Here is a 16206-nt window from a genome sequence, read left to right as displayed (position 1 = left end):
ATGTCCTCTATGCAACATTAATGCTAGTCACCTGGAGGCGCCCTGCTGGAAATGCCAATGGGGCTGCATAGGCATTTTTTGGTAGGTCAGAGCGCCCCTCCTTTGGAACTAAATACAACAGCCTGCAGCTGGAACGCAATCAATTATTAACTAGAAGCCGTTACCGTAAATAACAGTTGTTACCAATGATTGTTGTTTTAGAAATTGTCTTATTGTTATCGAGTATTAATTTGAGTTATGGTGTTTAGCAAGCTTACGGTTGTTTAAGATGAAATATAATTAAAGGTAAAGATGAAAGTAAATTAACGATCATGTTAAAGCCATGTTATCTTTTATAAACAAAAGATTATTTACCTGATGGATCAATAAAGATGGGAGTGATGAGGAGTGGAAAAGATTGGAAGAGTGGAAAAAGAGAAGGAAGAAACAATGAAAAAAACATAAGAGTGGGAAGAGAAAGAAGCAAAAAAAACAATATGGAAGAATGAAGGAAGAAAGGAAAAGCGCGAAGAAGGGAGAGAGAAGAAAATAAATGGTTATAAGCATTAGAAATTGAGAGATAGAAAGAAAGATATGAGTAGGAGGAAAAATAGATGGAGAAAGATAGGAAAACGGAAAGAGAGAGAAGGAGGAGTACAGAGTAAGAGAAGAGTGAGAGTATAGAGTGACAGAGAACGGAAGTAGAGAGAGGGAAAAAAAGGAAAGAAAGAGTTGTAATATTAAACAAACAGAGATAGGGGGGAGGAAGAGAGATAGGGGGGAGGAAGAGAGATAGGGGGGAGGAAGAGAGATAGGGGGGAGGAAGAGAGATAGGGGGGAGGAAGAGAGATAGGGGGGAGGAAGAGAGATAGGGGGGAGGAAGAGAGATAGGGGGGAGGAAGAGAGATAGGGGGGAGGAAGAGAGATAGGGGGGAGGAAGAGAGATAGGGGGGAGGAAGAGAGATAGGGGGAGGAAGAGAGATAGGGGGGAGGAAGAGAGATAGGGGGAGGAAGAGAGATAGGGGGGAGGAAGAGAGATAGGGGGGAGGAAGAGAGATAGGGGGGAGGAAGAGAGATAGGGGGGAGGAAGAGAGATAGGGGGGAGGAAGAGAGATAGGGGGGAGGAAGAGAGATAGGGGGGAGGAAGAGAGATAGGGGGGAGGAAGAGAGATAGGGGGGAGGAAGAGAGATAGGGGGGAGGAAGAGAGATAGGGGGAGCAAGAGAGATAGGGGGAGCAAGAGAGATAGGGGGAGCAAGAGAGATAGGGGGAGCAAGAGAGATAGGGGGAGCAAGAGAGATAGGGGGAGCAAGAGAGATAGGGGGAGCAAGAGAGATAGGGGGAACAAGAGAGATAGGGGGAACAAGAGAGATAGGGGGAGCAAGAGAGATAGGGGGAGCAAGAGAGATAGGGGGAGCAAGAAAGATAGGGGGAGCAAGAGGAAGGAGGAGGAAGAGCAAGAGGAAGGAGGAGGAAGAGCAAGAGGAAGGAGGAGGAAGAGCAAGAGGAAGGAGGAGGAAGAGCAAGAGGAAGGAGGAGGAAGAGCAAGAGGAAGGAGGAGGAAGAGCAAGAGGAAGGAGGAGGAAGAGCAAGAGGAAGGATGAGGAAGAGCAAGAGGAAGGAGGAGGAAGAGCAAGAGGAAGGAGGAGGAGGAGGAGGAGGAGGAGGAGGAGAGAGAGAGAAATAAGAAAGAAAGAGGGAGGAGGGGAACAAAAGTGAAGCAAGTCGGTAGAAGAAGGGTAGATAGAGATAGAAAGAGAGAGAGAAAATTACTTAGTCCAGTTCAGACAGCTGTTAGTATGAAACATTTTTAAATAATCACCTAAAAATAAAAATCAACAAGGGGATTACTCATTATTAATGGAGGCATATAACGGGAGTTTCTACCTTAAGGCTCCAAATTTGCCAACAAAAAAAAATTAAATTAAATTAATTCACAACATATTAATCAACAAATCATTTACAAATAACTAGTTACACATAAAAGATAGTAAACCAAAGCTGAAAATAGATATATTAGAATAAGTAAGGTGATAAGTTATCTCCCTTGCTCAAGATTATCTTCCTTGGTTGGTAACTCTTTACTGTAAACAGTTATCTTTTATTGAAAGCTGAATCAAAAGATTCAGAAGTAATCTGGTGATATCATACAAGGTTACAGATATGCAAATGATTTCAATAGAAATAAATAAAAAGAGAAATAATAAGGAAATGGATCATTTTTTTTTTTTTTTTTTTGTATTTAAAAAATAATATTTTTTTTTACCTGGAAAATTTGTTTCAAGGAAAAAAGAGCTCGTCGAAGTTCCCTTCCACTGGAGTTGAGGAGTTTTTCTGTGAAAGATAAAAAAAATAAATATGGTAGAAATAAAAACAGATAATTAGAAATTAATTTTAAAGTTCATTTCCTTTGAAAATCTTAATCAATAGTTTCAGGTGCAAAAGGTCTAAATTCTAGCAGTGTTTCTGCATGATTTTCACTAATAGTATATTTTCTCCTTCCAGCTATGGGCTAAATAGTAAGGTAGACTCTCAAGCCTTTTTTGTGCAACCTATCCAGGAGAAGGAAAATTCTGACACGACACCAATCTTTCTATGCTGAACCTGGCATTTTTATCCAGTCATCCCGTACTTCTTATTTCCAATAAACTTTAGCAATGTTGATTCCGTATAGATGAAGTTAAATATTATGCAACACTTACTTCAGTAGAGATTCCCTTCACAGCTATCCCAGAATGAAAAAGACTTTCTTACAGTACAAAATGCAAGATGGAGAAGCAAGCACAGGCCATAAAGACTTTACCCAGAGTCCTGAAGGAAATCTGTCTCAATGTAAAGATTGACAGCAGCTTCTTGAACTTTCGTCAATCAACAAAACAGAAAGCATTGATAGCATGTTCGCAAGCGCCACCTGTATTCAACATGTCACCCAGGTAGCACAAAGTAATCTTGACATCGAATCTATTGAGAAAGCAACACTCATACATCTACAGCAAACATAACATGGGTTAACAAGTCTCCAAGCAAGATCACTACACTTTGCGTAGACCCATAATTTACAGCAGGAACTTCAATCGAATTAAAACCTATACCTCTGTGACAGACAGCACAGAAGAACATGCCAGCATTCATCACGCCACATTGATTGCAATTCTATTTCTTTACAAAATTTCACGAAAAAACACCCGTCTAGCTGAATCCAATGTGAAAAATTTCCCCCACTCTTTATCTGTGCCTAAATCAAAATGTAGATTCCATGAACAAAGCTTCTTTCTTAGAACTGCACGCTTGTGGAACTCTGTTCCGTCTGCCTGCTTCCCACCTGACTACAACTTGGATGTCTTCAAGTCCGACGTTAACAAATTCCTAATGAACCGCCCCCTTTAGTAAACACTTCACCAAATCTCCACACTAACGTACTGCACTTGCAATAACCCTTATCCCTGAGTGGCTTCCGGGCTTTGATAAGTGGTGACCATCATGTAAAAAAAAAAAAAAAAAAAAAAAATGAAACCTGGGAAAATTGAGCAACCCAACTCTGCTCTCATCCCACAGCTCTTGATAAATATTTGGAATAAAATTTTAGCGTTAAATTCAATCAAAGGAAATGTGAAATACGTGCAAGGTTTCTTCTATTTTGAAAGGTTAGACATGTCGCGCAAAAGAGAAAATACTTTTGAAAAGATAAAGGAAAAATAATAAAAGGCCTAGCATTGAGAGAAGGTTATTTGTTCCTAATTACTCTTTGAAAAATAATAAAAATAAATGTTGATTAACGTAAATATTGTTGCGTAAACATTTGTAAACATGCACCAAGTTGCATGTCATCGTGGTGCATATGTATGGCAACCGTTGCAGATATAGATGCACGGCCAAAGGAAGAAAGGTGAAGGAGGGCACAGAGAACTGAAAATATCTCTGGTTGGAGTTTACATCCGGGCTGGTTCACCAACCATCTATCTCTCCCGCTTAGATTGGATGCAAAAAATGCATCTCTAATCTAATAGGTCCCTCACTGTCTGCCAAGCCACTGTCACATCACTGCAGTATTGCCTCTCTGAGCTTATTTTATAAATACTTCCAAAGAATGAAAAACTGTACTTGTACCTCACAACAAAAATAACTCTGACCCGCCCAACAAGCAGCAAAAATCCCACCCCTTCATTTTAAAGATCCCTAGATGCCGGAAGATTTTCTACTCTAAAAGTTTCCATCGTCAAACTGCTCGTCTGTGCCGGCAGTGTGATGATGTATGGAATTGAAACCTAACCAGTACGGGTTGAGGATATGCATTGCATGAAGAGGAATAATATCAGAGTAATACTATGAATGTGTAATACAAGTCTTAACCCTTTATGATCTGAATTATGATATAGATGATGAAAAAATATTTGTTAATTTTAGTTTGTTTAAAAGATAGTGATACTATGATTTTAAGACTTTTTCACTATAACGATCCTTCATTATGAAGTTAAATAGTTAAACTACCCAAAATTTTTTTTGCATTTCATAAGCTTATCTTTATTATCCACAGCGCTTGAAAAAAGTGTGTTAATGACAACAAATGAAATCCTCCACGCTTGGAGAAAGATGGCGGCATACTGAAGGTAAGCAACAGACAGTTGCAATCTGGAGGTATCTGGTATTCACCCAGATACTGAACTAATACGTACAAGGCGTGTTTGAATCAATTCCCACTTTATGTTATTACATTCATTTATTTACGACTAATGACAGGCTTCGATTTGGTTACTTCTGAGGAAGATTAGGTGCAGAGGCTGTTCTTGGCCTTCGGGCCAGGAGCGGAAAAGGAATTAATCAGTTCTGCTCAATGTGGGGGCAATCCTTCATAGTGGACAATCACTTTTTAAGTCAATTAGTTTGGTCAATGTGGGGGAAACCCTTAATATCAGACAATTGCTAATTTTGGACCCTGCCATAGTGCCGCTTTGGGGGAGCTGTTTTTTCATCCCCACATTAAAAAACGGCCTTGTGCCTAATTTTCTCAGTGGGGAAGCAAATAAATACACAGTATAGGTGTGTGTGCAGAACAGGAGACAGATGGTATGACCACGTTAAAAAAATGAACGAGAGTTCTTGGGTTAGTACTACTAACCCAAGAACTCTCGTTCATTTTTATTTTTCGTCCGCGTGTATTACTAATAGTAGATGCATAACAGTTGAAGCTTTAGAGGGAACAACAATGAAAACATGGAAGAAAGTGATAAGGACAGACCCTTTTTTATAAATTTTTTATTTATTGCATTTTTACACAAAACAAGGCACAATGCCACTTTAATATATGGGGATACTATGGTTGGTTGTTTTGTTTAGCAGCATATCAACCCTTTTTGGGCTATTTAATCCCGAATCCAGTTATTTTGGAAACAGTTTTTATGCTTCAAATTCTTTATATCTTCAAATATTTATTTGTAGAGTTTGGTTTGGCTGTTTTACGGCATATCAACCTTTTTGGGCTATTTAATGCCGAATTCTATTATTTTGGAAATAGTTTTTATGCTTCAAATTCTTTATATCTTCAAATATTTATTTGTAGAGTTTGGTTTGGTTGTTTTACGGCATATCAACCTTTTTGGGCTATTTAATGCCGAATCCAGTTATTTTTTAAATGATATTCATGTTGCACCCAATTATTCTGTTGAAGGTTTTTACTCTTCAAGCTTTTTGTATCTTCAATCGCTACTTTGTAGTGTTTGATTTGGTTGTTTTATAGTAAATTTTATCGTTTTTGTTCCCTGCCCTGCAGAACATGAATGAGTTTTGCAATGGGAGAGGGAAAAGGGTTACAGTATTGATGTTTGGTACATTTTAAGGAAAAGGTGGATTGTTGTTTTTGTTTTTGGTGTTGCAGAACATAATCAAGTTTTGCAAAAGGAAGAAGAAAAACAAAAAGAATCAATATTAGGTGCATTTCTTCTTAGGAAACCAATATTTGCAGGGAGCCTGATCTGGTAGCACCAGGCTACTATCTGGGACATAATTTGCAGAGATACTATGTAAGGAGTTGAACAGTAACACATCTGTTTACTAGTGTTGGAACAATTAATCAGAATCGGAAAAATCAGAACATTTTGAGGTATTGGAATCAGAAATTTTTTTGCCTATTTCCTGATGCCAAAAATTGTTAGATTTTGTTTTAAACAAAATCTAACAATTTTTGGTAGAGATGAGAAAATAATAATTACTTATTTATTTTAAACTACAAAAATGTATAGATTATCGCCTGCAACTGTCTGTATTTTTACATTTGAGAAAATATTTGTACATTTAACGTTTTTTTTTTTGTTTTTTTTTTTCTTTTTTTTGGTAATCAGTAGAAAATAGTAACTCTACAGTTAAATATTTGGAGATTTGCAAAGAATCAGAATCGGTAATTACATCGGAATCAAGAAAAATATTGGAATCAGCCCATCACTAGTGTTCACATTACACTTGAACTTCTGCATGTCAGTACAGTCAAGGAAGCAAGAACCTGAAAGAGAATTCCATAGCCTACCAGTCCTAGGGAAAAAAAACTAGGAAAGTAGAAGGCTTTCTGGCATCTGGGAATCTCTGTGTAGGGGGTGGAATTTTGCTGCTTGTCAAATTTATCAGGAATATTTACATCAAGAGGGATACAAGGATTTGCAGTTCATCGAAGCACCCACATTAAAATACTTGTAAAACAGGCAAAGAGATGCAACATTTCATTGATGAGACAGAAGTTGAAGCCTAGCCGACAGTGCGGGACCTATTAGGTTGGCGATTCTTTTGAACCCTGTCTAAGAGTGAGAGACTAGTAGCAGGATACTCTCAGGCATTAGTAACTTTCTCGCATGATAGAAAGCGCCCACCTTTATGCAGCAACCTTGGCAATGCCTTCCATGTATCTGTTCTAACTGACAGTGTGGACTTGTGAGAAAGAGGAATAATTAGAGACCTATCTAGAGATAGGTTGGTTTGGAAGTTCATTTATACAAACGTCCAATGCATGCCATATGCAAAATAGACTTGAAACTCTTTCTTAGAACTGCATGTCTGTGGGACTCTGTTCTGTCTGCCTGCTTCCCTCCTGACTACAACTTGGATGTCTTCAAGTCCAATGTAAACAAATTCCTGATGAACCGCCCCCTTAAGTAGACACTCTAAAATATCCACACTAACGTACTGTACTTACAATAACCCTTATCCATGAGTGGCTTCCGGGCCTTGATAAGTGGTGACCACCTTGTAAAAAAAAAAAAAAAAAAAAAAAACTAACGACGATGGTGATGATGCTAATTATCACCATCATCATAATTACCGTAATGCTAAAAAACGTTTCTCTATGAGAAAAAGATAAGACATTCCGTTTTCTTGTTCATTTTTTTGGTAATACTTCCATTTCTGAAAAGCACTTGGCACCAATTTCGTTTCTGCATCTGTTATTTTTTTTTATTTTTCTTAGACACTTAGAAAACTTGAAGAGCAATGTTGCTCTCGGAAGTGTGACAACCCGCCTGATAAAATTGGGACAAGAGGATTTGGGGTGGGCCAAAATAGGTTGGGAATTAAAAAGAGTTGAGTCATTACAACTCATCCTTTATTTATACTCGAGATTCCTTTTTTTTTCTTTTTTTTTTTTGGTGTTCCCCTATGAAAATCAGAATTTATTCAGAGTGGGTAGATACAATTATTAAAAACTTTTTTTTGTGTGAAAATAGGAAAAAAATATAAAGAATAAGATAACTACGTCGCCTTCAGAAAATAGAGAACCTTTTATGAGTCTTAGTATACGGACATCTATAACATAAATCTCACCCGTCTGTTTAAATGTATGTATGTATGTATGTTTGCATGTCTGCCTACAACTTTTGACAGAGACGATGGATTTTCACGATATTGGTATCGTTTTGAAGCTCGACTCTTCGGACGACAAATATCGAAAAATTGGCTAAAAGCTAATTCCTTCACCCTCAACAGGGCACTGTTCTACAGGGAGGGGTCGCTTTTTTCGCTGATATTTTCGAAAGTTATCCCCCTCTTTTCAATTGACTAGCTTTAATTTAAACCTTTGTAACTTCCGGTTTGGTGATGGACACAACGGCAAAGATGTTACTATTTTTTTTTTTTTCACATTCTTTTCCTCCTTCATGGTATGGCTTTGAGCTTGCCTGCCTACTACAAATTTTCTTTTTCTGCTCAACACACGCCTCCAAACACCCGGGCAATGCCAGGCACCCAGGCTAGTAAACAAATAAAATCAATAAAAAAATGTTTAAAAGAAAAAAACAAAATTAATAAATGAAAGAAAATAAAGTATATATCCTTTACTTAACCTAAAATCCTTAATACGGGGTGTATTGAATAAGTTTCCAGATAAAATAAAAAAAAAAATTAAAATATGGGTTGGTTGGTTGTTTTTGTTTTACGGCATATCAACCCATTTCAGGTTATTTAATGCCGAATCCAAAGATTTTGCAGAAAAATTTTTTTAATAGAATATATTTGTTGTTTTCAAGTCGGTTTCTATTTAACCCATAGTTGGGACCCTAACAGGTACTACCACTCCGGGTCAGAGTGGACCTGGGAGCAATGGCAATTAAAGGGTGGCTCCACACTCCCCAAAGCCCGCAAGCTGGGGCCTCACCACTGGATATAGTTTAAGGTCATATCCAGGACCATAAAATATGGGAGTGTGAAACATTCACTGATCAGCCAATCCTGGGCAACGTCGGGTCTCTCTGCTAGGATATATATAATATATGCAAATTGCCTTAAGAAAGTTTCCAGACATTTCTTGTGTTGGCACTTTTATTGATAGTACACACATGAACCTCTAGTCCCCTTCCAAGTAATCTTGACCGGTTGAATGCACTCGAATCGTTCCAACAACTTCTGGAAGGTCACATGGAAGTCCTCTTGTGGAAGCGTGTCAATGACCTTTATCTCACTCTTTCATTGCTGACAGCTTTTAAGGTTTTCCTTGAGCTTAGGGAATAATCAAAAGTCAGAGGGAGCAACGTCTAGATTATAGGGAGGGTGAGGAACTATTTTGATGCTCATCTTTGTCAAATAGACTGTGATAAGGATTGAGTTGTCGACCGATGCATTCGTGCAAATCTTCTGCATCTTCAGTTCCTCACAAATAATTGTATGTACAGCTCCCACACTGACATCAAACTTTGCACTTATTGTCTCTATAGAAACAAGATGTCCTTATTCATGAAATTCTTTATTTGGCCAATCAACTCTGGTGTTCTGACTTCCTTACTCCTCCCACACCTCTCATCATTTCTCATAGATTCCCTGCTTTCCTTGCATCTCTTATGCCACTCGAAAACTAATGCTCAATTCATGCAAGATGGTCCAAAAGCAGTCCGAAGCATTCCATATATTTTTGTGACATTTTCCAAATTTGAAACAGAATTTTATTGCATATCGTTCTTCTAAATTGTCCTCGCATCCAGATTGCATTTTTGAAATTCACCAGCCATGAATAGTGTACGGTACAATTACGTTGACACACTGGTTCTCGCCAGATCATCGAAGTTAAGCAATGTTGAGCCTGACCAGTACTAGATGGGTGACCATTTTGGAAGGCTAGGTGCTGTATGTACCTTCTGGAAAGGTTTGGCGTGGGGCCAGCACCCTCACCCTATAAAAAGATCTCCTCGCTACAAAAACATCTCCAAAAGTTGTAGATGGCCTATGCCCCCGCCCCAGGGGCTCAAGGGCTATGGATGGATGGAACCATGAATATCAGGCTTAAGTATGATGTGTTCCAGTTTTTGCTGTAGCTGTTCATTTGAACCTGAAACAAATTGGTCAGTCATCTCATAAGATGTATAGCAATACCATACTTAATTTTCAAGAGTCTACGGCAATTTTAAATGCCTGCACAAAAAAGTCTGGACACTTATTGAAGCACATCACATGTTCCTGTATTTAATTTAATGTGACTACCAGGACCTGTGGAAATTTCACAGCAGCATCTTTCATGTAGAATATATTGCTACTAGGCATTCTATGGACGTTCGGTGGAGACCCGACAATATTATTGTAGCCCTTTTGTTAAAACTGTAAAAGTATTTAAGTAATCTGGTTAATGTAACGTCAGAATATATCTGGATATTACGGTTTATTTCCAATATCTTGGTAGGAAATTTCCATTGCATGGACGCCAAGCGTGAAAGGAAACCCCATGATATCATTATACCATCTTTAGCTGAACAGATATTATGCTTGGATTGTAGCCAGAAGACCAAGAAGGTATATTTTAGTTTCACGTACAGCCGAAAAGCGACATCATTTGTTTTTATCAAATTTTTTTTTTTTTTTTATACATTGATCGGGAGATCCTATTTATTAAAAAGAAGGGTAGGAGATGATAACATACTACAAACATTAAATTAGTGTATCTATATTATTCAATATCTATATCATTTAATATCTATATTATTCAATACCTATATCATTTAATACCTATATCATTTAATATCTATATACTAATAATTTAATGTTCATAGTATGTTATCGCTTATCCTTGTGTTTAATAAATAGGATCTCCCGATCGAATAATTTATATTTTGGAAAGTTGACACACGTACCTATGTACGTTAACGGTACTATGGTATTAAGGTATAGATTCTTACCGTTATGATTAAAAATTAATCTAAAATTTTTTGAAAAGATTTTAATTTTTTTTTTTTCCATTTATTTACACATGCATTCAATTTATTTTATTCTATTATTTTTAAATCTATTTAATATTCTGCTTGTTCCTTCCTTAGTGTTATGTTTGACGTTCATCTTCCTCACCAACTGTTATGTTTGCAGGTTGAACCAAACAACGTATAAGGCAATACAAATGAAGACTCAACAAACAAAGGTAGATCAATATAAGTGTATTAGGAAAAGTATATTTACAGTATATTTACATAATGGTTGTCAGGTAAGAGATTCTTGGCTGGAGAACATCTGCTCTCGGCTCGGCCTTTGGTGGCTTCTGGTTAACACACACTCAGACTAACTGAGTCTTGTTATTTATGTGTAATATTATCCACATATGTAAATGAGTGGGTGCCACCACAACACTTAGTATATTATTCTTTGTAAAAGGCTAACTACAATCTTTGAAGGTCAAACTGGTTCAAAAAAGGCCAAATTTGTGAAATTTGGCTCTAAAAAAGGTTAATCTGGCAACCCTGGAAAAAATATACAAGAGTGACCTCCCTTTCAAATATCATTATAGTAATAGATGATCATTGTTGCAATGCTGTGAGAAAGAAACTTGTAGTAATTTTGATGTGCAGCGGTTCTTCAAAGAAAGAAGTAGCAAACCATTTTGTAAAAATAGGAATATTAAAAAGAAACAGGACGAAAAAAAGAACAATGTCTGCCAAGAAATTCTGGACTGAAGGAGTAAATTAAAGATTGCCTCTTACAATGTGATTTCATTATTTGTACTGAACTATGTAGCACAATATTACTTCCTGAATATTTATTAGTAATTATTAATTTATCTGATTTGGGTCAGTTCTATATTAAAAATACAGAAATGTTAATAAACTCATATTTGCTGTGTGTTATTGTTTTTTTTCTGTCCAAAAGACAAACTTTTTTGCGCTATTCAGAAAAATATAAAAACATATTTGTAGACTAAACATATTTCTCATTCCGTGGAATTTCCAGGAGTCCCGCTAGTATTGAATAATTTCCAACAAATAAAACGGATGTCATGATCGGAAATTTAAACTGAAACCTTGGAGTCTTTAATTTGAGGTTCTTCTAACTCATCCATTTGGACTTTCTTATAAATAAAGCTTAAGGCATTTAACAAAACGATTATAGCTTTGAGAGGATGTCATAAATTTATAAACGACATCATATTTCGAAACATTAATTCAAACATAAGCAATAATAACAAAAATAAACAAATAAGCAAACATTATTAAAAAAAAAAAAAAAATTAATTTTTTTTATGGGGTTCTGCTCCAACAAAAAAGTTGAAAGGCCTAGCTCTAAATAGACATTTAAAAATATCTAACTAGTCACTTATTAAAAAAAAAAAAAAAAAAAAAAAAAGAGTTTACGGATACTGTTATGTCTGGACCTACATTTTCCTCAGGGTTTTCAAATGAAATGAGACTATTTGCTTCCGAGGACTTTCAAAAGCAGAAGTCATTTAAATCGGTAAATATGCGAAATCCTCAAATAAATGAATAGAAACAATAAAAAAAAATCTATAATAATACAATAGCGCGTTATTCTGTGCATCACGGTGACATTTTTTTTCTAGTGACTGTCGTTTAATTATGACCTTCTATTTCCTGTAATGAATAATTTTACCAAGAATTGTTCATAAGTTTTGGTTTCAATTATAGCTGAAGGAACTCAAGTTATATTTTTTTCCTTTTCTTCATTTGATTTTGATTCAAGCTGATATGGATTCTTTTATTTTTAAAATCACAACTTTAAAATATATATATATATATATATATATATATGTACTTGATAGAAAATTGACTATAATAACATATATGAAATCTGCATGAATCTAAATATCATATTTAAGCGTATTTTATGACCGGGCTATGCCAGGAGTCCCTGCTAGTTAAAAATTTTAAAAAGTAAAGCACTTAGCCATATCTATGCATGCAGATGGAGACAGTCATACGCATATCATAACAGTAAAGAACGCAACAAACATTTGGAGCTAAAATGTCTCGCGATGATCTTACATGATTGTGTCGGCAGTTTTAGGCCTTCAAGAGTTTCGGTCAAAATTCATATCAGATAAACGGCATAAAATAACATTGCTTACGTCAGACGGTCAAGTTCATGTCATAGAAACGATCTGATAAAATCTTTGCAGTGGACATTTTTTTTCTTGGTCTACATAGGAACCAAACAAATGAAAAATTGACGACGTACCTATCACAGCATGGACACGAACATTCAGCTGGGTCCGCAGAATGAGAGCATTTTGTCGGCTGAAAATAAATAAATAAATAAAAATAAATAAATAAATAAATAAATAAAATGGTTACTAAGTGGAAATTCTGTATTTAATCTATGTGATTATAAAACTCTGTGGACCTTGCTTGCTTGCATCTTGTCTTTGCTAATCTGGCGCTTCTATCTTTTATAAAAGACTAGCGGGGGTGGGGGTACCCGGCGTTGCCCGGGTGTTTGGAGGTGTGTGTGGTTTTGGGTAAATCAAAACTCCGGGGGGGGGAGTAAAATTTAAAAGAAAAAATAGTTTTGGTAGGTGAGTATGAGGATCGAACCTGAACCCTTCAGGCAAAGTTGGAAATTAAAGTGTGAAACAAAAACGTGCGACCTTAACCATTGGGCGACCGCAACATACAACAGAAACATGTTTGAATTTATTTAACTACATGTGGCCGCAATAAAAGTTAACTCTGCTGCTTCCATTTGACCTAATTAATGAGGTCAAATAGAAGTCACGCAGTTAACTTTTGCTGCGGGGCAGCGTTTGGGTTGGTTTACCCAACTTTGACTGTTTTTTTCCCCAACAAATGTTGGGGAGGGGGCCCCATTGTCCAGATAGAATAGCAATTGTCTGATATGAGATGAGTTTGGCCCCACATTGATCAAAGCTGATTGCTTCTGGATGTTTCCCGGCGCGATGCCGAGAACGATGGTTAGCCTTTGAATTAGTTTCACGTTTTATACAAAAAAGCCGAATCAACACGTGAAAAGCCAAAATAGCAATAATTTTGTAAAAATCAACGTAAATAAATCTAGACGCGATGCGCTTTCTCAAATTCTAGATATTATTATCTACGGCCTATATAAACACTTCTAAGTGATTGGAAAAAAATAATTTTATAGTTTAATATTTAAAGATTTATAAAGAATTGGAATCGGCAATTGTACTGGAATCTTGAATTTAGTACAGAATCGGTAATTGTATCGGAATCGGGAAAAATACTGGAATCGTCTATCAGTAGTATTAATCTCTCTCTTGCAGAAATGAGACAAAGGTTGGAAGTGGGATTGAAGAGGAGGAGCACTGATCCGCACAAAATGCTTGAATAGCTCTGCTGGCATTCCTGGTAGGGGAGTCTTAGTGGATCAGCAATAAATTAACCCCTTCTGGAAAGGAGGAGGCAAAGCCTGGAAGGGTGATCCTCCTAGAATTGCACAAGACCAGCATCATACCACAATCAATGGGGAAAAGGCCATTACAAGATTGGTCTGAACCAATGGTTCTCAACCTTTTATTTATTTATTTTAATCGTGGCTTTCTTTTCTTTTTAATGTATTTTAGTGAACCCCTATAACTTATTTTATTTTTCATTAATAAAAAGAAAACTAAGGAACATATATTAACAGTTTATTTTAAAGGAAAACCCATACTAACGTTACATTTATCATGGAGATCGACATGGACCCCGGTTTAGAATCACTGTCCTAGACTGTTGATTTTGCTGCATTTGCAGAAATGACTGAGACTTCTTGGATTTTGGTGCTAACGGAAAAAGTCCCCAAAAGGCGAAGAATGAATAAAATGTGATAATTTATGACGATGGTTAATGGGATGTGTTTATTGACATTAGATTTGAAGATGACCATGTTGTAGCCCTCAGGGAAGCAATCTTGTAGCAATATGTTCCAGAGATTGGAAGTTTGATCATTTTTTTAGACTCATAAATCACCACTTACCAAGGTTAAAAAAAGTTAATGAGATTGCCAGTGGGATGATGGTCTTCTTGATGTGTCTGGGAGTGTTCTTAGATAGGTTTTTGTATCAGAATGCCTCCAATAAGTATTGAAAATCGACAATTGAAAAAGTCTAATTAAAGATGGAGGTTTGATTTTGACCAAGGTTAACAACCTTATACAACCTCATATCACAAGTGTATTTGAGAAGTTTTATCACCACACAAGCAGAAAGGCTCAGCATATAAAATCAACAGTAAGCTCTTTGGTAACACGGGTGCGTTCGAAATAATTGTTTCTTTTTAGAGCAAGATTGAACCATGATGCTTGACTTTTGCATTTTAAACTTTAATTTAAACCATTATATAAAAATGATTTATTAAAATAAACAGTAGGTTCTCTACAGTGCAATGTAGACTACAATCTATTGTGGACTAATTCACTGCAGGGAAGCATGTGAAGCTTCTTCCCGGTACACGACGGTAGGTTCCAACTAGAGCAGGCAATCACTCGATTTAATTAAAAAATGGGTAATTTGGTCGATTTCAATGGCAATAAAAGTATAAGAGAATGACACCTTTGTTGATTCTCATTCAATCCCAGCTAACGTCGGGTCTCCCTACTAGTTTATATATGACTAGTGGAGGGGAAAGGGCGTTTGGCTTTGCCCGAGTGTAAAATACACTTAAATATATTTTAATTTATCCAGATTTCGCAGATATTATTATAGAGTCGTGATTTTCAAAAAGAAAAAAAAAAATATTTGGGTGCCATCAGCTAGAATCGAAACCGAAACTGCAGCATTCAAAGCTGATGATGCTACCACTGTACCAACGTGACACGCATATGAACTGATTAACAATTAAAAATAAACCAAGATGAATGGACACAATGTTTAATGAGTTTTTCAATTTTGACCCCTTAAAAATTATTTTAACCAGCTAAAGACCCATAAAAGAACAGTCAGTAAAAAATCCAATCATTTGAGGCCCCTAGCGCCGCTCTGCGACTTCATATCGGAGGAGATAGAGTTTGAAAATATGGAGACAGACAGACATATAGCGTTTTATATATTAGAAAAAAAAAAATAAAAATGGTTAAAAAGCATTAAGTGTATGTATGTAGGGTCATATTTTAATTATTTTTTTTTTTTTGTCACCGTGTTATTGATAATTAAACGATGTACGAGGAATTGGTCATTGATGACCACAACTAGCAATGACCTCTGACCTCTTACTCTCCTTTCATATCCTCTTCCTTAGAATGTCAGTTTTGCTCTTCCTTTTGACATTTTCGGCGAACGTAGAGGTCGCTTTTCTGGGTAATTTGCTGATTTAATGGAGGAACTGGAAATGAGTAGACATTTTTGGCAAGTGGCATGGCGTGGCAGGGGAGGAGGAGGGGTGATGCTCTTTAAACTCGTTTGTCGTCAAAAGGACACTTATCTGCATTTTGAGTTTTAATCCTGCAGTCCTCGACGACCCGGTCAGTAAACGACGCTTTTACTTCATGAAGTCGTCTTCAATTTAATGAGACATAAAATCCAAAGTTCTGAAAA

General features: G+C 36.5%; 1 protein-coding gene across 26 annotated transcripts in view; it reads right to left on the bottom strand.

The window, feature by feature from the left end:
- Positions 1-16206, bottom strand: part of LOC145297783 (FH1/FH2 domain-containing protein 3-like) — a 760653-nt gene that overhangs the window by 134317 nt on the left and 610130 nt on the right. For all 26 annotated transcript variants that reach the window (XM_080144059.1, XM_080144067.1, XM_080144064.1 and 23 more), the window contains 2 exons: positions 12894-12952; positions 2245-2312 (listed from right to left, as the gene is read on the bottom strand). In XM_080144059.1, coding sequence (XP_080000185.1) covers positions 2245-2312; positions 12894-12952 — 127 coding nt within the window. The remainder of the gene's footprint in view (positions 1-2244; positions 2313-12893; positions 12953-16206) is intronic.

This window comes from Euprymna scolopes, chromosome 18, assembly GCF_053919585.1.
Source record: "Euprymna scolopes isolate OS-2025 chromosome 18, ASM5391958v1, whole genome shotgun sequence".
In the NCBI taxonomy this organism is placed as follows: Eukaryota; Metazoa; Mollusca; class Cephalopoda; order Sepiida; family Sepiolidae; genus Euprymna; species Euprymna scolopes.
This window is presented reverse-complemented; position numbering and strand designations above follow the sequence as displayed.